This window comes from Gadus chalcogrammus, chromosome 18 (genome assembly GCF_026213295.1).
Source record: "Gadus chalcogrammus isolate NIFS_2021 chromosome 18, NIFS_Gcha_1.0, whole genome shotgun sequence".
NCBI classification, from domain to species: domain Eukaryota; kingdom Metazoa; phylum Chordata; class Actinopteri; order Gadiformes; family Gadidae; genus Gadus; species Gadus chalcogrammus.
Genome location: NC_079429.1, coordinates 14,605,908 through 14,627,407, shown reverse-complemented (window position 1 = coordinate 14,627,407; position 21,500 = coordinate 14,605,908). Strand labels below are relative to the sequence as shown.

General features: G+C 49.3%; 2 protein-coding genes across 2 annotated transcripts in view; one reads left to right on the top strand and one right to left on the bottom strand.

Moving 5' to 3' along the window:
- The window catches only part of LOC130371180 (rho GTPase-activating protein 44-like), a 32,068-nt gene extending 18,329 nt beyond the window's left edge, over positions 1–13,739 (top strand). Inside the window, 11 exon segments of the mRNA XM_056576855.1 lie at positions 1,206–1,297; positions 1,850–2,030; positions 4,617–4,634; positions 5,444–5,628; positions 6,286–6,305; positions 7,093–7,223; positions 7,304–7,562; positions 7,617–7,690; positions 8,859–8,974; positions 9,864–10,250; positions 12,550–13,739. Of these exon segments, the coding sequence (XP_056432830.1) occupies positions 1,206–1,297; positions 1,850–2,030; positions 4,617–4,634; positions 5,444–5,628; positions 6,286–6,305; positions 7,093–7,223; positions 7,304–7,562; positions 7,617–7,690; positions 8,859–8,974; positions 9,864–10,250; positions 12,550–12,716 (1,630 nt within the window). The 3' untranslated portion in view covers positions 12,717–13,739.
- Positions 13,740–16,318: 2,579 nt separating this feature from the next.
- Positions 16,319–21,335, bottom strand: LOC130371189 (testis-expressed protein 47). Its single transcript, XM_056576873.1, has 8 exons — positions 21,219–21,335; positions 19,553–19,625; positions 18,666–18,769; positions 18,387–18,445; positions 17,821–17,899; positions 17,519–17,641; positions 17,127–17,274; positions 16,319–16,884 (listed from the first exon to the last, which is right to left on the bottom strand). The coding sequence occupies exons 1-8, from the start codon at positions 21,324–21,326 to the stop codon at positions 16,847–16,849; spliced, it is 732 nt and encodes a 243-aa protein (XP_056432848.1). The 5' UTR covers positions 21,327–21,335; the 3' UTR covers positions 16,319–16,846.
- Positions 21,336–21,500: the final 165 nt, after the last annotated feature.

Sequence of the window (21,500 nt, the reverse complement as noted above, 5' to 3'; positions counted from 1 at the left end):
TCACACGCCACGCAGAGTAGACCTGGCAGTAGAGAGGCCGCGCGGGCCATGTTTGCTGTTAATGTATCTTGTGGAGCACTATGTTCGATTAAATGTGAGATCGTTTTGAAAAGTTGGTTCAACAATGATAGCTTGAAGTTTAGGTATTGGAGTTGTTACGATCTGACCTACCGCGCTCGCTATTAACCTGGGTAGGCAGCCCGTAACCTATGTCTGTCCCTACGTGGTTTGCTTAACTTGAGCATTGTTCCTAATCTTTCCCTGGGTGAGTGCAGTCTAACCTATCCAGGGGTTAGGTGCGGGGTACTCACCACAGGTCCACAGCCACCTTACCGCCGCACCGGCACCTAGTCTGCAGGCGACCAGTCCGCGCTTCGATCCAGTCTTTTAATTCACTGTGTCCATGGGGTTACTTTCATGCACCCCTCTCACCTGCTGAAACCAGGCACTCTCCGCTCAAAACTCCCAGAGTCTCTTGCCCACACAGCTGTTGCTACTTACCTGTGATGAGCACCTCAACACCGCCCCCTCTGTGTGACGTCAGGGCTGACCCTAACCCTAAGCACACGCTACCCTACCGTAGCACCGTAGCTATCTTTCCAATAGCTTGCATACTGATATCTGGGATTCAGAAATACCTCGGTGAGACAGCTCTGTCTGCCCTAACAAAGTATGTCCCTCGGATGTCATCTTATAGCCATGATGATGACAGGGCTTTAGGAAGACTTATTCCTGACAACTGGTCAATCTTTTAAACACGCTTATCACTTTCTAACTTTAATTCGTGCCTCAAGTGTTAGCTTTTCTAAATGTTGCACTGCGAAATTGCATTAGGCATGCTGCGCTACAAATGTCCTTTGAAGGCAGAAAGCTACTTGGACACACGCTTTATAAAGATAACTAGCATACTCTCTCTCTCTCTCTCTCTCTCTCTCTCTCCCCCCCCCTCTCTCTCTCTCCCCCTCTCTCTCTCTCTCCCACCCCTCTCTTTCTCCCCCCCCCCCCTCTCTCTCGCTCTCCCTCTCTCTCTCTCTCTCTCTCTCTCTCCCCCTCTCTCTCTCTCTCTCCCTCCCCCCCCCCTCTCTCTCTCTCTCTCTCTCCCCCCTTCTCCCCCCCCCCCCCTCTCTCTCTCTCTCTCTCTCTCCCCCCCCCTCTCTCTCTCTCTCCCCCTCTCTCTCTCTCCTCCCTTGTGCTTCTCCCTGCAGTAACATCACGGAGATGATGACCACGGTCTCCCTGCAGATCGTCGGCATCATCGAGCCCATCATCCAACACGCTGACAGCTTGTATCCCGGGGGTGAGCAGGAAGTGTTCCATTCTATTTCCTGGCTATCATCGCAATTGGCACCTGAGGCCATATTGGTGTTCCATCCGCTCCTTTAAAAAAGATAATTCAGCCGGCTGCTTAGTATGGCTGAAAGTACTTTTGATATATTTACCCACACGTTTTCATGACGCAAGGAGAAGCAAACTAGACAGTGAGGACTTGACCTACATGGCAACCTGCGTCGCGATAAAAACACAATCAGCATCTGCTTAAACTACAACAACGGGACTTTTCTTACGCTGCCCTGTTCTCCTCCTCCTCCTCCACCTCCTCCCCTTCCTCCTCCTCCTCTTACTCCCCCACCACTTCCTGAACCTCCACCTCCACCTCCTCCTTCTCCTCCTTCTCTTTCTATTCTTCCTCTTTCTCTTCCTCTTCCTCCTCCTTCTCTTTATCCTCCTTCTGCTCCTCCACCTTCTCCTCCTCCGCCTTCTCCTCCTCCTCCTTCTGCTCCTCCTCCTTCTCCTCCTCCGCCTCCTCCACCTCCTCCTCCACCTCCTCCTCCTCCTCCTCCTCCTGCAGAGATTGAGTTCAACGTGACAGGTAACTACGGCAGCCCAGTGCACACCAACCACAACGCCAACTACAGCTCCATGCCCTCGCCGGACATGGAGCTCAGCGAGCGCCGGCACAACGACCAGAGCCGACGTCCACTCAGCGTCGCCACCGACAACATGATGCTGGAGTTCTACAAGAAGGATGGGTAAGACAGCAGGCCACGCCCACTGGCTAGCTTTAGCGATAGCTCTGCCTGGCCTTGGGGAAGACTCCTGTCACGCACAATAGGTGCACAGGCAGAGAGCGCGCAGGTGACCGGGTAGGTAGACAGACAGACAGGTGGCGGGGTAGGTATACAGACAGACAGATGACCGGGTAGGTAGACAGACAGACAGGTGGCCGGGTAGGTAGACTGACCGGCAGGTAGGCCATAAATTAATTTAATTTAGGCCAGTTAAATGACTGAATGAATTAATAGGTTTACTACAGGCCTGCGACAGCCACAGACATCTGTCCATTTTTGTCTGTTTTTTGACTGCTGTCATATGATAAATAAATAAATAATTAAGATTAACTGCCTACCTTATCTTTAAAGAAGAAAATATCTTAATTATTTTTAAGATGCCGTCTATAATCTATTAATGAGAATTGGAGTGTGTTGCCGGTTTGGTCTGTATTGAATCCAGAATGGGTAAGATGATTTGGGTTGAGAGAGGCAGGGAGACAGAGAAAAGAAGAGAGAAAGATCTAGTGTGAAAGAGAGAGACAGAGACAGAGGGGTAGAGCGACAGATATATTTAGTGTGAGAGAGAGAGACAGAGACAGAGGGGAAGAGCGACAGATAGATCTAGTGTGAGAGAGAGAGGCATAACAACAGAAGCAGGCAATGAGCTCACAGGAAGGAGGTGGAGCGATCTGGTCTGTGAAGTGAAGAATATGCCCACCACAGAGCTGCAGAGGAGGATTAGTCTTAAGATATTAATCTCCATTAATCTCTGATTCTCGCTCTCTCCATTCCATCTCAGTCAAATTTCAACCACGCTCTCTCTCTCTCTCTCTCTCTCTCTCTCTCTCTCTCTCTCTCTCTCTCTCTCTCTCTCTCTCTCTCTCTCTCTCTCTCTCTCCTTCACTCTTGCTCTATCTTTCTCTCCTTCTCTCTCTCTCTCTCTCTCTCTCTCTCTCTCTCTCTCTCTCTCTCTCTCTCTCTCTCTCTCTCTCTCTCTCTCTCTCTCTCTCTATCTCCTTCACTCTTGCTCTATCTTTCTCTCCTTCTCTTCTCTCTCTCTCTCTCTCTCTCTCTCTCTCTCTCTCTCTCTCTCTCTCTCTCTCTCTCTCTCTCTCTCTCTCTCTCTATCTCCTTCACTCTTGCTCTATCTTTCTCTCCTTCTCTTTCTCTCTCTCTCTCTCTCTCTCTCTCTCTCTCTCTCTCTCTCTCTCTCTCTCTCTCTCTCTCTCTCTCTCCTTCTCTCCTCCTTGCTCTCTTTTTCTCCCTCATTCTCTCTCTCTCTCTCTGTTGCTCTCTCTCGCTCTGCCTCTTTAATACCACCATGGTGTTATCAGGACAGGCTAGCACTCTGAGCTGCGTGGGATCCAGGAACTAGAGAAGAGCTAATTAAACCTGTCTGGGCCTGTGATTGGCCAGATCAATAGCGCTTCTCCTATAGCGCTCAGGCTGAAGGGGGAATATCTCTCGCTCGTAAGAAGTTCATTTTATGAAGAACATTAAAGGATGTTGAAGATCAGTAACATTGTTTTAACACATCATTTTTGATCTTTTATTATTTTGGATCATAAATCAAATATAATGAATGCATCACTTAACTCTGCGTACCACATATATCATATTCAGCACTACATGACCAACTGGATCCACTGGAGTAGGTCATTACAGATCTCCATTCTCGTCTTGAATGTACATTTTGAAAGTGCTTGAGATTGAATTACACTGGGCTGCTTGTAGACTTGGGTATTAAAACCACAAACGCCATATGTATGTAGCTTCAGCTCTGTCGCCCATTTGCCTAGCATTTCTAAAAGTGCGCAATACAGTATATACATTGCCATTTACATATACTCTCTATTAGCAAACAAAACCACATTTTGATGCATTTTGATGGGTAGAACGCGCCGAAATGTGCTTCATATTTCAAATCAACCATTGACAAGAATCCCTGAGTGTGATATTCCATTATTTTGGTCTTCATTCATTTGACCATCAGCACTTTGAGTATTGGTTTTTCAACTCTGTTTAATTCAGTGTGACTTTGGATTTGTCAATATCAACACTGCAAGTCCTCACACGAAGAGGCTGCAGAAGGAAGCCTCTTTCTTTAGATCTATGGGCTGTGATCGCTCGTATCCTCCGAGAAACAGAGCTTCGCTGACCTAATTAGCGCTAAATTGAGCGATAATTTGCTCTCCGGATTTGAAGTGTTTGACGGCGCCCTGGGGATACAACGTTTCATCGCTTCCCCCCGAATCTCTCCGCTTGTTACGCTCAGCATGACTCACCCTTCGAGCACTCGCCCCTCCTGTCTGGCAAAACCCCCCATAATGCACCCTGCTGTTCTGCGGACGGATGCAGGTCTTCCACCTGTGGCCCTCAGCTAACTGGAAGGTGTCGTTATAGGGCCGGCGCCTATGGGACATGTAGCATTGTAGTATGTATCGTCTGGAGTCCTGCGACACACATTTAGATAAACGCTGAATGAATGCCTGGCCTGGGAAAAAGGGTTTGTTACACCGCCAGTCACGATTGTTCCTCTCTCTGTTCTCCCGCTACCGACGGCAGCATTAGGAAGATACAAAGGTACTGTACTTATTCTTCACTCTCTCACCTCGCCTCCCAGACCCATCCGATACCACTCCCCCCCCCCCCCCCCCCCCCGCTGCCACTCCCCCTCGCATGTTGAAAGACTCTGTCGTGTGGCGCCTCTGTCATCATGAGTCTGTCTGGCCCGCGGTGTGACGGTGACACCCAGGGAGGAACCCTGGTTTCAACCCGCTGTCACCGGGAGTGGCAGTGGTTGTCAAGAGCGACTGCTTTTCGTGAACAATGCCGGCCTTTTATCTGTGTTCACTTAGTGCAGCCACGGATCGGCCCCTGGAAAGACTTGTTTTGAGAACAAGTCCAAGCCGATAGACTAGACGAGTCGCTTGTTTCCATAAAAAAAAGATTTCCAGAAAGCAGATTGTAACACAATCACTCAACTCAGTCTGTTGACATATGTCTTCTGCACGTGAAGCATGAGGTCATTTGATGTTAACAATGTGTTGCTGCCATTTGATTTGAACTGCCAAAATATGTTTGCTGATGTTTGAATCAGACCCGATCCCCAGTGATCAAAAATGTAACCTTCAAATTTCAAGTGGAAGCGATCGTTTTCGTTCCTTGTGTGCGTTTTGTTCGGCTGACCGCAAAACAAGTACCACACACAGCAGGTGCGCTGAATAATAGGGGACAGGTCAAGGGGTCAGAGGTCAGAGGTCAAGCTCTGTTTACTCTTCTCAGTGTGAGAGGCACGGAGGCACATGGTGCTCCACCTCCTCCTCCTCCTCCTCGACCCCCCCATCCTTGAATCTGATTGGCTTGTGCATCTCTGTACCCTCCTCCTGCAGCATGGGTGTCAGGGTGATGGACACCTCGTGGGTGTCGCGCCGGGGCTCGTCGTCCGCCGCGCGCAACGCCTCGCCGGGCGCCCACCCCCCCACCCCGCCCTTTGACGCGCTCGCCCCTGAGTACCTGGGGGGCTTCGCCACCGGGCCCCCCTCCCCCACCCCGCCCCCCACTAGCAGGTAAGGCTGTCACCGCCTTATACCCACCCCCATCCCCCCCGACCGACCCCCATGTCCCCCCCCGCCCCCCTGGGTCCACTGATCCCCTGCCACACCCAACCCCCCCCCTATCTCCCTGTCATGCTCAGTGTGGTATTTTCACCCGGTCTGAGAACCAATAACAGCCTTGTCTGTTCTTACCCCCCCGCCCCCCCCCACCCACGTACACCCACGCGTGTTGACATGTCTGTGACGCACTGACAGTTGACATCTCCCCCCCCCCCCCGGAGACCCCTCCTCACCTCTGTGTGCCCCCTGTGGTTCAATATCAGCCACAGCATGCGGTTCCATGATGCCTTGACATGTTGCTCCTCATGCTTTAGATGTTCTTGTGTGTGTGTGTGTGTGTGTGTGTGTGTGTGTGTGTGTGTGTGTGTGTGTGTGTGTGTGTGTGTGTGTGTGTGTGTGTGTGTGTGTGTGTGTGTGTGTGTGTGTGTGTGTGTGCGTGTGTGTGTATGTGTGTGTGCAGGTGCAACCGTGTGTGTTTCACTGTGTGTGTGTGTGTGTACAGGTAGGCGCACAATATGTGCGCACACGGGTTGGTCTGCGTGTGTGTGTGTGTGTGTGTGTATGTGCGTGTGCGCATGTCTGCATGTGTGTGTATGAGTGTGTGTGAGTGTGTGCAGGTGGACGCGCAAATTTGTATGTGTGCACACAGGCTGTTCGGCGTGTGTGTGTGTGTTTTTGTTTGTGTGTATGTGTGTGTGCGCACGAGTCTGCATGTGTGTGTATGTGTATGTGTGTGTGTGAGTGTGGGTGTGTGTGTGTGTGTGTGTGTGCGCGCGAGTGTGTGTGTGTCTCATCAGCGGGTCCTGTGAAGTCAGTAGTCGCGTCGCTCGAGGTTAGCTACCGCGCGCGGGTAAACCGTCAGATCTCGGCTGCCGAGACGTGTTCTGATGGCGGCGGAGGGGCGGGGGGGCGGGGGGGGGCGGGGGGGGGGGGGGGCGGGGTGTTGGGGCTGTTTACGGTAAAAGTTCATCCTGATCCAGGAGTGCGTCCGGAGTTCACGGGGAGCTGCGAGGTCGCTGCATGTGCATGAATTCTGTTTCCCTCCATCAGCGGCGCCGGCGTCATTAGAAGCTTCTCGGCGCATAGTCACACCCCGCTGCACTGGACCAGGTGACACCTTTACTTCCTCCCTTCATCTCCTTGGTTTGTGATGCTCTGAATCTCGACATTCCCGGGGAGTACTTCCTGTTTCCTGCCCCGTCTCCCACACACACACACACCTCGTGCGTCTCCCCCCCGTGCCCCTTCGTCCCCCTAACCGGGTGGTGTTTGGGTTGTACTCCCCCCCCCCCCCCCCCCCCCCCCCCACACTTGAATGTGCACTGAGCATAACCACAGCGTGCACGTACGTCTTGACATGTCTGCTGACCGCCCGGTGTCCCCGGTGTGAAACCATTGATCCTGTTTATCATTGCAGCTCGGAGGATGCGTCCTCTGCTTGGTCGGAGCCCTGCTATGCCTACCCCTCCCCCGAGGAGGAGAGGCCCCCGCCCCCCTACCCCTACTCCTCCTCCTTCTCCTCCTTCTCTTCCTCCTCCCCCTCCTCCGCCTCCCCCTGCCCTCCCCCTCCTCACCCCCACCACACCCCCCCCCCCCCTCCTCCTCCTCCTCCTCTTCCGCCGCCGGCGGTGGCAGTGGCGGGCGCCCCGGCGGGCCCTCGCCCCCCCCGCCCCGCTGGGCCGCCTACACCCCTCCCCCGCTCCTCCCCCAGCAGCTGGACATCAACTCCAACCCCCGGCAGCCCAGCTCGCTCCACCTGCCCCGCCAGACCTCCCTGTGCACCCCCGGCCCCGCCCGCGGGACCCCGCCCGAGCCCGGCGGCCCGCCCCCGTACGTTAAGACCCCCCTGGTGCTGACCCGCCACCACCACCACCCCCACCACCACCACCCCCCGGCCCCCGCCCCCGCCCCCGCCCCCTCCCCGGGTCCCCCCCAGCCCCCCCCCCAGGCCCCGCCCCCCTCGGCCCCTCCTCCCTGGGCCGCATGTGCCTGTAGCCGAGACAGAGGAGCCATGCTTACTAGGTAACTACGGCACCCGCTATCCCCACACCGCAAAACACACAGACGGGTTCAGGGACGCCCCACACAGAGGAAGGTGACGGGGGGGGGGGGGGGGGGGGGAGGGGGGCGGTGGTGGGGGGGGGGGTGGGTGGTAGACTGTGTCGCTCCCGTTGGTATACCGTTTAAAAAACAAGTTTATTTCCTTCAGCTTTTTATGTTTGGTGTGCGAAACTGGGCCACGCCGGAGACGCAGGCCTCCCTGTAAACGGTTCCTTATCGAATCCATCTTTCATCTCAGAGCCGCCTATCGGCAGGCACGTGTGCCGCCCCTGTGGATGCGGGCATCCTCTGCCTGAGCCTGTCGCTAGGCAACCGAGGAGATTCAGAGCTCTGGGTGCGCGCCGTCGCAGCAGTGGGCGGTAATGAGCCGTCGCAGCGGGGCCCGGGTCCCTCCGCCCTCCTTAGCGCGAGAAGCCAATCCCAGAGCAGCTTGAGTCCTCAGCGGTCAGGGGATGAGGAAGCACAAGGTGAAAGAACACTTGATTTGAAATCCGTCTGGGTCTCTTTTTCCCGTGGTATTGGACCGCGGCCCAACGCGCCTTGTTTTGGGGTACACTCCATCTTCAGCTCCTCCCAGACCCTCCCTGCGGCCCATCGCCCCCCCCCCCCTCCCCCCCCCCCCAGCCCAACTGCCACACACTCCTCTGGTTTCGGCGGGGGGGCTATGGGCTATGGGCTAGGAGCTAGTGCAACCCATAATTCTTATGCTAGAAATCGGTTATGTTTTCGACCTTCAGGCTTTCTGCTCATTGGCATTCTGACTGCTGTCTTCGCCATAAAAGGCACACACACGCACACACACACACACACAAACACACTCACACACACACAAACACACACACACACACACAGACTCCATTAAACCGCAAGGGTTTGACTTGGGATTTTCAATCTGCTTCTGCTGCACTGCCGCAATATCAGCCCAGATGTTTGTCTCCGCCAGGCTTCACGTTCCGGGGGCTCTGACGCTGTGGTCCGGCCCTGGGTAGCAAACACAGAACCACCCACAGCGGATGAGATAAACAAGCAGTGTGATAAGAAGGACTCCTTCGCTGTGTGGCTCATGTGGGTTTTTCTCCTCCTCCACCCATTCCCCCCCCCCCCCATCTCCCCCCCACCCACCCATTAGCACGTTGAAGAACAAGGAGCTCTCTCCCGTGATTGGCCAGAAGGGCATGCAGGGTCCGGCGGGCTCGGTGGGGCAGCTGAGCCACGCGGAGCACAGCCCCTGCACCGTCAGGAGAGGTGAGCGGGCGGAGGGGGGCAGGTGGAGCTCAGGAGCGGAGGAACCAAACACCCCCTCCCGCACGGCTTGTGGTTCCGGCCGAGGGCTTCGAGCGCAAAGCATAAAAGACTTTTACTGTTTTACTCTAAATTTAATTCTTTACGTGCATATTTGCGCGGTATGTATTTGCTCTTTAACGTACTTTGTAGTGCAACTGCTGCACAATAATTTCCCTCGGGATAAATAAAGTAAGACGGTATCGCTTTTACTAGAGAAGATTAATAAACAAATTTATGTGCATAGCAAAAGCGTACAAGTAAACATAGTGGAGACTTTTTATCCAATTACTAGCAGTTTAATGCTTGTTTTGTGTGTGTGTTTTAGTGTGTCTTTGTACGAGTGAATGTGTGCTATTTGAGTCGTGTGTGTATGTGTGTGCGTGTGTGTGTGTGTGTGTGTGTGTGTGTGTGTGTGTGTGTGTGTGTGTGTGTGTGTGTGTGTGTGTGTGTGTGTGTGTGTGTGTGTGTGTGTGTGTGTGTGTGTGTGTGTGTGTGTGTCTGTATGTGTTTGTCTATGAGTGCTATTTGAGTCTTGTCTTTGTACGAGTGAATGTGTGCTATTTGAGTCGTGTGTGTGTGTGTGTGTGTGTGTGTGTGTGTGTGTGTGTGTGTGTGTGTGTGTGTGTGTGTGTGTGTGTGTGTGTGTGTGTGTGTGTGTGTGTGTGTGTGTCTGTATGTGTTTGTCTATGAGTGCTATTTGAGTCTTGTCTGTGTGTGTGTGTGTGTGTGTGTGTGTGTGTGTGTGTGTGTGTGTGTGTGTGTGTGTGTGTGTGTGTGTGTGTGTGTGTGTGTGTGTGTGTGTGTGTGTGTGTGTGATTAACGTTCCTCTATCTACTCTCTACCCCTCCAGCGAGGAAGCTGGCCCCCATCCCCCCCAAAGTGCCCTACTGCCAGTCGGGGGCCATGTCCGACCAGTCCACGGGCCAGCCCTCCCCAGTCAGCCTGTCCCCCACCCCCCCCAGCACGCCCTCGCCCTACAGCTTCAGCTACCCCCAGGGCTACGCCACCATCGCCACCCCGGGGCACTTCCAGAGCTCTGTCACCTCCCAGTCGCTGCCCTCGCCCCCCTCGCTGGGGGGCACCCTGACCAAGGCCCGGCCCACCCCCAAGCCCCCGCGGTCGAGGCCCAACCTGCCCCCGCCCCAGCCGCCCAGCACCCCGGGCTCAAGCCCCCAGCCCCTGGAGCCCTCCCCCGGCCTGCTGGACGGGCTGTCCCCTGGGGAGAGCATGTCCACAGGTGAGCCCACCCCGGCTGGTTGACCACGCTGCGGGTCAGAGTGGAGGGTCAGGCAGACACTGTTATTATTAAACACGCAGTAAGAATGGTTTGGATGTGTTTGGATGTGTTTGGAGTTCTTTATGGTAAGAAATGTTGTCTATAACCAGGTGGACTCCAGAACGATTCCGAAAGCTATACAACGTCTGAGGATTATCGTGTTGCATACCTTTTAATACTTTTTTTATACTTCTGTTTCTTTATCAACCTTATTCTAAACAAGATTGGTCGCAGACCAAAGGGTATACGAATAACACCAATGCCTACAGAACGACCCCGAGGCTCGCCGTGTCCGGTTGTGTTGAGCTGGGACGGGCGTCCACCAGGGTTGTGTGTCCCTGTACGGCAACCCCGGTTCTAACTTTCTCTACCTCTCATCCTCTTCTCCTTCTCCTTCTACTTCTTCCTCCGCTGTTCTGCTGGTTATTTCTCCGTCTACAGCGGTTTGAGGCCAGAGGTTCAGTGTGAGTCTGTGTGTGAGAGGGACTTTTAGGGTAAGCAGGAGACGGCATTATGTGAAGCCTCACCCCTTTGCCCTTCACCTTGTCCTACCCTGCTCCCCGCAACCATAGTGACAAAACACACGCGCACACACACACGCAAACACATGCGCATACACACACACACACACACACACACACACACACACACACACACACACACACACACACACACACACACACACACACACACACACACACACGCACACACAGATACAGAGATACAGATACATGTATATACACATAAATACACATACAAACACCCATACCAACACATGCACATGTACACACATGCATACATGGCATCCATCCATCTCCATCTGACTAAATGTGGCTGGCCAGCACACTCCAAACTAGTTTGCGATTGCTTAAAGAAAGACTTTGGATCATTATTCTAACTGCTCCAGAACAAGGGCGACATGTCTAACACGTTTCCTATTGTTAAAGGAATCCAAAACCCTGAAGCAACTTCATTTGGATGAAAAGGGATGTAGTCGCTGGTCCAAATCTCCACTTGAGTACAAAATCCAAGGCTCAAATGACCCTCTAAGGATAGAAGGCATGCTAATGCATGAGTTATTTGCTGTTTTTGGTTACCAGGCATCGTCTATCAAGCATTCGGTCTACCCCCACCCCAAATCAGATTGTAGAGAGGGTGGACAGCCGAACCCAAAACAGCAATTTAGACACTCTCCTCGCCCCTAAATAAAAGAAAATGGGCAGGGAGAACGTGCTTTTTCCAAAATGTGTCTATGGGCGGGGACTTGCCCAAACAGGTGTTTTGGTTTCCCTTTTAAAGACAACAACTTTGGTCAATTCTTGTTCCAAAAGTCCATTGGTCAGAGGAGCAAAGCAGTTAATGTGGATCACGGCGCCTCCCTCTGAGATCCATCTCAGCTCTCCGGGGGCTCAGTGATCTCCACTGACAGCGGCCGGGGCCCGTGTCCTCCCCTGGCGCCTCCGGCACTATAAAGGGAGCATAGACAGAAGCTGATCCATCGTCGACGCACCTTTGAGCAACCTCCCCCTCCGGCCACACCTCGTTGTATATAGCTGTGTACATGCAGGGCGATGTATGGATCTATATATAACGCCCCCCCCCCCCCACCACTCCACTAACGCACCCTGCCGCTCCCGTCTGCATGGTGGCCGACGCGATGCATGGCTCTCATTGGCCGCCCGGAGCGCCCTGCTGTGCGACCACGTTCCCCGTCACCCCTGGACCCCGATCGAAAAAAGCACCTCCCCTCAGATTGACCTTCTGTTTATCAAACAGCCTCACTCCGGTTCTTTCCACCCCACTCCCTCTTGGCACCAACCCCCCCCCCTCACCCCCACACCGCTCTTCCTCGGGCTGTGTGTGTCCCGTACCCCCCCCCCCCCCCCCCCCCCCCCACACACACACCGCCGGTCCTGATCCCTGGATGTCACCATTGTCCCCATGGTCAGATCCAGGAGGCACGCCTGCTGATGTATGATGACCGCAGGGGACGTCCGGGTCACTTAATACACGAGCAGGGCACTGCACCGGCATCCCGGTCTGCTGACCTGTGTCCTGATGACTTGCCTGTGCATCGCCGTGGAGTTTAGATTGGGTTGTGTTCCGAGGCAGAACACGAACAGTGTTAAACATGAATGTGTTATGTTTATTCATTACTAATGCCATTTCTCTTCTCTCCCTCTCTCTCTCTCTCCCTCTCTCTCTCTCTCCCTTTCTTTCTTCTTTGATTTTGTTTTTCTCCTGTTTCCGCCCGGCCCAGATTCTTTTTGCAACCTGGATATCCCCATCATAAACGTGGAGCTGGACGGTATTTTTGATGAGCCCCTCATCGCCCCCTACAGGAACTCCATCGCCATCGTCCAGACCACCTGCAGCAAGGCCGAGTCGGAGGAGGAGGAGGAGGAGACAGAGAGCACAGTGCTATGACGTCACAGGCTGCCCCGCCCACCACCACGATCACAACCACACACTGCTAGCGCGGCACGCGAAACACCCTCCCTGACCCCTCGTCCACAACGTTCCAACGTAGGGCCCCCTTCGTCCCGGCTAAAGCACACAGGGCTATGAGTGGCTGGGAGAAAACATCATCGATTCAATCCCATAGAAAAACTGCCATTCTCATTCACTGTATCCGGGATTTTTATAAGTTCAGACATTTGCACGAAGGGAATTTCACCACAACCTCTGTGTTGTGCGTCTACTGGATCCTTGGTTTTATTCGGTGTTTATTTTTGATTTAATTGAAGTTATTGTCTGCCGTTTTATTTTTGCCTTATTTGATTTTCATACTATACATTTGCCTTCAACCGCATGCATGTGTAACACCGAAAAACAGGCAGAACTAAGGTTTGTTTTGTGTGGAGGGAAGAACCGCCTATTGTCGTGTACATCTGTCATTCCAAATGGTGGGCTCTTGTCTCGCGTTCATTCGAGATTAACCGCCATCTTTCGAAGCCATCTGTAGACCCCCCCCTCTCTCCCCCTCCGTCCGTCCGTCCGTCCCCTCGTCGTGGATTCTCGAAGTGGGAAGGGTTCTGGGAGACGAAACGGTTCAGTCCAAACGCCAGTAGCGCCTGAGCCTTTAACTGTGAGCGATGCCCGTGTGCTACGGTGTCTTGGAAAGTGTGTGTGTGCGCGCGCGTGTTCGTGCGAGTGTCGTATTTAGACGTGTCTGTGTCTGTGTGTGTGCGTGTGTGTGTGTGTGTGTGTGCGTGACGTGTTTTCTATCTGTACTCTATGATGTTTGCACAGTTGGTGTCGTAAAACATAAATGGGGAATGCATGTTTTTGAGCGTAATAAGGAACTATGACCCGGCCGCAGAGAGCTTGAACGCCTAAACTTTCACTGATGTTCTGTAGGTGTTTCCATCGTAGTCAATCAGGTTATCAGTCACTGAATATTTATTTATAAGGGACATTTTCAGAGGACATGATATGATTACTATGGACAGTAATAGTAATCAAATCATATTTTGTAAGTAGGCCTACAGTAGAGCCATAGCGATTAACCACCCCTTCACAGAATGTATTGAATTGTATACGGGAAGCGGAGAACCGGGCTTTGATCTGCAGAAGAATCCAAATATTCGGTGCCTCGTTTGGAAGTCACACTTGAACCATGTCTGCATGAAGTACATAAAACACAGTCACTAATAAGAGACATGAATTTACAGAGGCTTGACTGGAACTGGAAGCGGCCAGAAAGAGGCGTCTCTCTTGTCTAAAGAAGCGGCCCCCGTTCTCTGGAGGGCCCCTCTGGCCCATGGTACAGCTTACAAACGGAAGATGGGGTGGCAACTCTACTAGTGCAATGCAGTGTGGAAATCCTTCTCCTGTTGACGGTTAATAGGAAACTCTAGGGAACAACGTTTGATCAGGAAAGTGTACAAGTGTTTATTTTGCTGAGAGTATTTATACAGATATATTTTGAATAGTTTATACTTGGTCGTTGTCGTTGATTAACCACCAAGCAAGACCATAACAACTAACCGACGTTCGCAGATACAGAGACGGGGAATGTCACCGCGGTGACGTCGCAACCTTTATACTCCCTGAAAGGTTAACATTAAAGAGGATTCAGAGAACTGGCCATGATTTCGAAAACGTATGCTTCGGTGAAATTCTCAGTGGATGTAACGTGCACTGAAACCTTAATTTAAAGTCAAAATATGAAGATCGTTCATAGAGGTAACAATGTTTTCCTGCAGCAGCCGCTGTGTGTGGTGGCTGTCTGCCTTACGTCGGACCTGTCTGATCCAGAAGGACGGCACGTTAACGTGTTTCTGGTGTGTGCGCTGACCGCGTAGACCGTTTCAAAGCCCTTCTTGTTGCCTCAAAGCTGCAGGGCTGATGTATCGTTCTGTCTTGGACATGATTCACTGGACTCTTGTTCATACGATTTCCTCTGTACATAAATGTAAATACTTAGAGGAGAGGGATATATATATATATATATATATATACATGTATAGTATATACTATGGAAACCTGAATTTGACACATTTAGCTTTTTTTTGGTCTCAGCACAAGCTTTCAGATAAACATTCTACAATACCGTACATTTATCAGAAGCAATTATAATAGGGTATGGCACTGATATAGATAGCAAGATTAAGATCTACTTCACCGACTCACAATAGAAAAAAAAGTATTATTCAGCGTAGAGCAAAATCATCAACCAGTTTAGAACAAATTTCAAATTGCAGATTATTTTATTTGTATTCATTCACAACTGACAGCAATTACGTTGTCCACCCAAACATTTGAAGGGATTTGACTAAATATATTTTATACAATTTTATTTGCAGACATTTTCTTTTATGAATATAGGTAAAACAATTCCCTGGTGAAATAGTCCTTCAAAACAGTGACTGTTTCCAGACGTTGAAGTTTGGAGCCTTCAATGATGGAAACGAGTCATTGTTAAAAGCCTGGGTCGCTTTTGTAAAACTGTATTGTGCTGTTTGTTATCCAGTACAAAAGAGGATTACTATTTAGGCCTGTAAATACTCACTTGACCCAACTTTACGAGCAGTCATTCTGTTAAACAGAGATCGGCATTCACCAGATCCAGAAACATTTTCCTGTATTGTAATTTTTTTAAAGCATGCCCTTTTAAAGATGAAAACAAAAAATAAATCAAAGGCTATTTATTGAATAGGTGGAATGTACTGTGGACATGGGTAAAAAAATAAAAGTTCACCCCATAAGTGGTTGTCATGGGGATGTTGTGTTTTGTCAGTGTAGTTTTTACGTTTCAAATGTGGGGAGGGATATTTGATAAAACTGTGTTGTGGCACAATCTGGGAAACGTTTGGGTTAGACATTGTCCTCTTTGTACAAAACAGCAGCATGCCTTTTGACCATGCCTATCAAACATGTCTCATTCTTGCGCCCAGTATGTACGTGTGCTTGTATTTATTTTAAACGAGACAAACAAAAACCCGTGCAAAATTCAGCCCATAATTCTGTGCTCCGCTGAGCTGATCCATGCACACTGCAGTTTCCATGTGAAACGCAATCTTTTACTCCCCGTCTGTGAGAATTTGCAGAATGCTGAGCAAAGCTCGACTAGTATCTTCGTATGTACGATCAGTTTACATTTTCACCGAACACCAGAAAGTTCTGTAAATGCTGTACGTTGCTATCTAATGAAAATCGTATTCCTTCCCGAGCTGCAGGCCATTGCGAGTACTTATCGGTTGATAAGCAACAAACAAACACGAACTAAAGATCATGTTTTCTGTAAACGGCGTCGTGAATTTGTTTGCTGGACTGTCTCCTGGTTCTATCATCACAGGTTATTTTCTTACTGTTTATTTCTACCATCTCACTGGGGCCAAAATAAGAAAAAGGAAATAAACTACGGATTGAAGGAACATTTTAGCCCTTTGTGTCAAACTCTGGACTCGTTTTGACGAGTAGAGATGGTTTGCTTGAATATGACAAATTATACGTGGAACACAGTGTACTGTACGATCAAAAAAAGAAGCCTCATTAGAATGTTCAACCTATTAAAATGTTTTTTCTATATACATCGTCTGTGGTTTGGTCTGAGTTGCTTGTAGACGCATTCATTGGGCGTGAGGGACGACATTTAAACAAGGCGGCAGAGCATATCACACTGAGTGACTGCATGAAAAAAACGTACCTATAAATTCACTGTTAGTCAGTTTGGGTAAAAGCGTCTCGTAAATCACAAGTGTACTACTATATACTAAAATATAAACACTGACAAGATAACAGCAAATCCACTTTGGAACAGACAGTATACAAGGCCACCTAGAAGCTATCTCTGACAGAATACCGCCCTCTATTGGTACTACCACAGCAAACTCACATTGCATACCAGGTGCAACTCTTCAGGCCCAATAATACATCTGTAGAAAGTACACAACCCACATTTGTCTCAGTGTCACCCTGGATTGATCGTAAATAACAAATTCAATAACGACACAGAGGAGAAAATGAAGTTACGTCTGCGAGATAACATCTGATTTGTTTTAGGAGGTACAAGTAACATGCATGAGGATTCATACCTTTAAAGAACAAACATGTTACACGGTGGTTGCACAGCTGCTTCCAAAAACGTGACCTTGTAAACAGAAAATATCCATATTTAGTTATTTCCTGACAGTTGCTTCATTTGGGTTATACCTTATCACACAAAAACCTTAAGACATCATCCATATCATTATTGATGATCTTAATTATCATAATTCAAGGTTTATGCGTCTGCATGCTTGTCTGACTGATCTTCATATATTTGTATTCCCTATACATTAAATATGAATTATGCCATGAGTGCATACAGAAGGGGGGGGGGGGTGCTCCTACCAGAGTCCATGCAGATGTTGAGAGGAGAGTGGTAGGTCTGCAGGTACTGCTGGGGGCTCAGCAGCTCTGGACAGGCCAGCAGGCGGATCAAGACCTCCTGAGGGACCACCAGCTCTGGAGCCTCCTCCAGGACCGAGCCCGGGAGAGCCTACACAGAACCAACGGGAGGAATATGTTGATCACTTATATGTGTTGTTTTGTGTTCGTATTTTAATACATTTTTGACCTTGACCGACCTTAAAAACACATCGTTTTAGATTTCATTGTTTTAGATTACGGTGATAGTTAAAGTCAGTCATTTATGGACGTAAATGTTAATAAAACATATCCTAGCCTACGGTGCTGGCCTTCAGGTTTTTATTATGTTTTATTAATGCAGACGCATTAAGCACCTCGCTGGCTATTTCGAGGTGGGTGCCTAGCTTCAGAATCATGGAGCGGACTGTGTCAACCAGGGCATCTGTACTCTCTCCTTCAGCCTCCTCTCCCAGGGTCCGGGTCTGCATCGTCAGCACCTTCAATCAACCCATCGGTCAGTCAATGACATCAAGTCAAACGTCAGACCATGCATCAAATCATCAAGGTAAATATCCATCCATCCATCCACCGATCTATGTATTCTAAATAAACGCTAGATATTGCATATAAAGACAGGAGTTAGCAGAAGAGAAAATATAAAAGACCCAAATCTAACCTTGTAGCTCCACTGATGGAAGAGTCTATTCGGCAGGTCATGTGACATGAGAACTACCTTTGCAGTTTCCACCTGACCGCTGGAGAGAGGGCATTGATAGCATTGAACACATATTGCTCCACATCCATAATTGAAGAAATTCAGGCCCAGAACTTGTTTTTCCAATGGTGACCATGGCGACCCAGGTAGACCAATGGGTTGCTTGTCTGGCCGTAACTACCCTTTACACTATTTCCTAAACATTCTTATACTTCCAGTTAAGTAGCCTATTATTCCCTGAATTAGTTTTTACAATCACTTAATCACAGAATTTGGTTAAATTGCATAGGTAACATTATACTGGATCACCGCCATCACAGGCAATATTGATTATGAATGATCAATGTTGTTTTGAATATTATATGATAATGAATATTATGAATTATTCATTATCTGCAATGTATGCCAGTTTTGTAGGCTAATATCCTTTCTTATTCTGGGTTTGTAAGATGAATCAAACAGATGGACTTGCATAAATCACCCAGTATAATGTGTTACTGGCCTCAATTAAAAGAAATGATCCTTACCCCTCTTCTTGTAGGTCCTTAAGGTTCTGCAGGAGAGACACCAACACCTCAGAGGAAGACTAGAGGAAAGAACAAACAAGAGACATGATTAGAGTGTACCGTCGCAGTGTTTAACCTTAATGTAACCCTACATCTTGATCCCCCAGCGGACACATTGGTTGGGTGGCTAAACCTTTTAGAATCTTTGGAAACCATGACCACTATACGTTTGGCCCTCCCCACTAATCGATATGGCCTTCAGATGCAGAAGGCCCTCTGTAGGTTTTGGTGCGAGCTCACCTCGATGACGTGGAGCAGGCAAGAGGGATACATCAACAGAAGGCCGCTGATGCCTTCCACATGGTACTGCCTCTGCAGTCGCAGGTTCAGCTCCTCGTAGTGGGCTTCACAGAGAGAGACATTTAATTAGTGCTGAATAACGGGGGAAATAATGCAAAGAAAATGTATCGTGCAGATAAAAAGATCCACACAAATCTTGATGGAGGGACACCTTTTCCCGCTGGTGCGACATAACATGTCGTTCCATTTGAAATGCCGTTTTGTCTGGCTTTCCTTTGGTTTTATTGGACAATTTGAGTGTCACAGGTCTTACAAGTTGTACGTTTTATGCGTTGGAGGTGTGAAGGCAATAAAGAACATTCCAGACAAAGGTCCGGGGAAAAATGTCTTTCGGTCAGAGTATCCCATATCTCCCATGTACCGACTGCTACTCAAACTGAATCGTTACCTCTAAAGGTACAATATCTCTTCAATCATTTTAAAAGCTCACATTAATAAGTCAGTGATAATTCACAATATAAAAGTAAAAAGGTCAAAAATGCTTTTGACCTTGTTGGATCAAATGAGGAGCAAATTTGTCATTCCATGAATTCTTGATGTTTATCAGAGATTAAGATTACGGTTCAAGCGAACCCAAAACATTAAACCAGACATGTACACGTCCCGGTAACGTTAACCTCCAGGCGAAGACAACGATTAAGGATTGATTAAGTGAAATCATCCACGGCCAGACGAGCGACGCTGTGGTCTAGGATGCTAGTGGAGGGAAAGGGATCTCTTTAGGTGATACATTGGAAGACATCCATCCCCTGGTTAGAAAAATAACGCAGAGTGGATTGATGACTGATGGGCCTTTTAGACGGCGGTTCTGAACAGAACTGGCTGACCTCCCAGCTTCTGCCTGTCAGCGAGGCTCTGCGGGAGGGCGGCGATGACGATCAGCCGGTGTAACAGGAACTTCTGAGGAGACACAGAGGAAGGCTTTTGGAGGAGCGGCGCCAACACATCCACAAGGTAGCAAAGGGAACCGGAGGATAGAAGGGATAGAGTCGCTGAGGCTGGGAGCTGGCAAAGGTGGTGCGGACCCCACAATCGTACATGCACACACACGGACCGGCGCATGCACGTGGGCGGGCACACACACACACACACACACACACACACACACACACACACACACACACACACACACACACACACACACACACACACACACACACACACACACACACACACACACACAAACACACAGGCTCTTTTTTTTTTGTTTGTTCCGTTTCACAACGTCAAATGTTGGCACATTCCATTGACAAAAACGTTTTTGCAAAAACATGATCTATTTACCACATAAAGCACGACTACAATTTAAAAAAAAATACAAATTGTCATTTTGCAGGCTACCCTACATTGTGACCCTGCAACAATGTTTTGTATCTGACAATATTCAAATACCTTTACCACACCATTCACTAAATATGCTTTAGTCAGCGAACAGGTGAAATGGACCTTTCGCCTGACGTGAGAAATCTTACGAACCATATCTTCTTCTGAATGGGTCAGCCTCCTGAGGGACATACACTGATGAAACAAACTAGTCCCCTGCAACTCCTCCTCCGGCTCCTGTTTCTCCTTCTCTACATTTTGCAAACAGTTTCTCTCCGGCTGCCTGGCCGCCCTCCTCGTGCGTCTCTCCATCCCAGTGAGCGGGTGAAGGAGTGCAGCCAGATTGGGTGGTAGCCAGGCTCCTGTCACTGTTTACGCTTGGTCCATGGAAGCCTATATCCTGGAGACCTGCAACCATTGTTCTCCCTATTGCAATAAAAACCTCCTGGACCCACACACGTGACACTGCCAGTCGTGGAGGGCTTGCTGTGTGCTTGTAAACGTGTGTGTACTGTAAATGTGTGTATGTGTGTGTTTGAATCGGTGCTTGCTTATGCATTTGTGTGTGTGTGTGTGTGTGTTACTGTATCTGTGCTTATACATGTGTCTGTTTGTGTGTGTCAGTCTGTATGCCGGCTTACGCATTTGTGTGTGCGTGTGTCTGTCTGTATGTGTGCTATCTATGCATTTGTATGTTTGTGTGTGGCTTTCTGTAGGCAGGCTTATTAATTTGTGTGTGAGTATGTGTGTGACGTCACTGACGTGTGCGTGTGGGTATGTTCATATGGTCTCAATTATACGGTACTCAAACTGTTTGTGGCTTATGCACGCCCACTGCAACATCAAACTGTAGGAAGGGCTTGCGGCTCTCCTGGGACGCTTTGATAGGCTCGTCATCGGAACCAGAAAGAAGTGTCTATGACAACGGATCACGTTCTGTACTGGAAGTATTTCCGGTGTAAATCCCTGCCATCCACTGGTGTAATGTTAAGGGAAACTATGAAATGTTGGTAGTCTTTCTAATTGGTTTAACTTGTTAATGGGATTAGCCTTCTGAATCATGGACCCATTAGCCAGAGGCCTTATCTGCAATGCAATTGTCTTTCTAAAACGCAAATGATAATATCAATGAATTCTGCCCATAAAATACCAAGGGCCACCGCCACAAACCTTTCTCATTGTCCTGTAATATTCTTCAAAGAGTGAAAGTCTGTCTGGAACAGACGAGTTCCAGGCTTTTAAAGGACTTTTATCACTTCGTAGCGGTTTGGAAGTCATGGCTGCCAGTGTTTGAGTCAGTAGATTAGTAACTAGGCAACCAGCCCCGCAAAAAGGCAGTCAACGGTGTCCGTTACAACGTAAAATCAACGTTTCTTGAAAGAAAAAAAAATACAAGCCTCACACATTTGACTTCAAGCAACGTGTATGTCATTAAATAAAAGACACTGGAAA

What these genes read in the sequence shown, in the direction of transcription:
- LOC130371189 (XM_056576873.1), bottom strand. Translation starts at nt 21,326, where the DNA reads ATGACTTCCAAACCGCTACGAAGTGATAAAAGTCCTTTAAAAGCCTGG. An exon ending in TGACAGGCAGAAGCTGGGAG is followed by an intron (nt 18,770 to 19,552) that starts GTCAGCCAGTTC and finishes CTCTCTGTGAAG; the next exon opens with CCCACTACGAGGAGCTGAAC. An exon ending in AAGGACCTACAAGAAGAGGG is followed by an intron (nt 17,900 to 18,386) that starts GTAAGGATCATT and finishes CCCTCTCTCCAG; the next exon opens with CGGTCAGGTGGAAACTGCAA.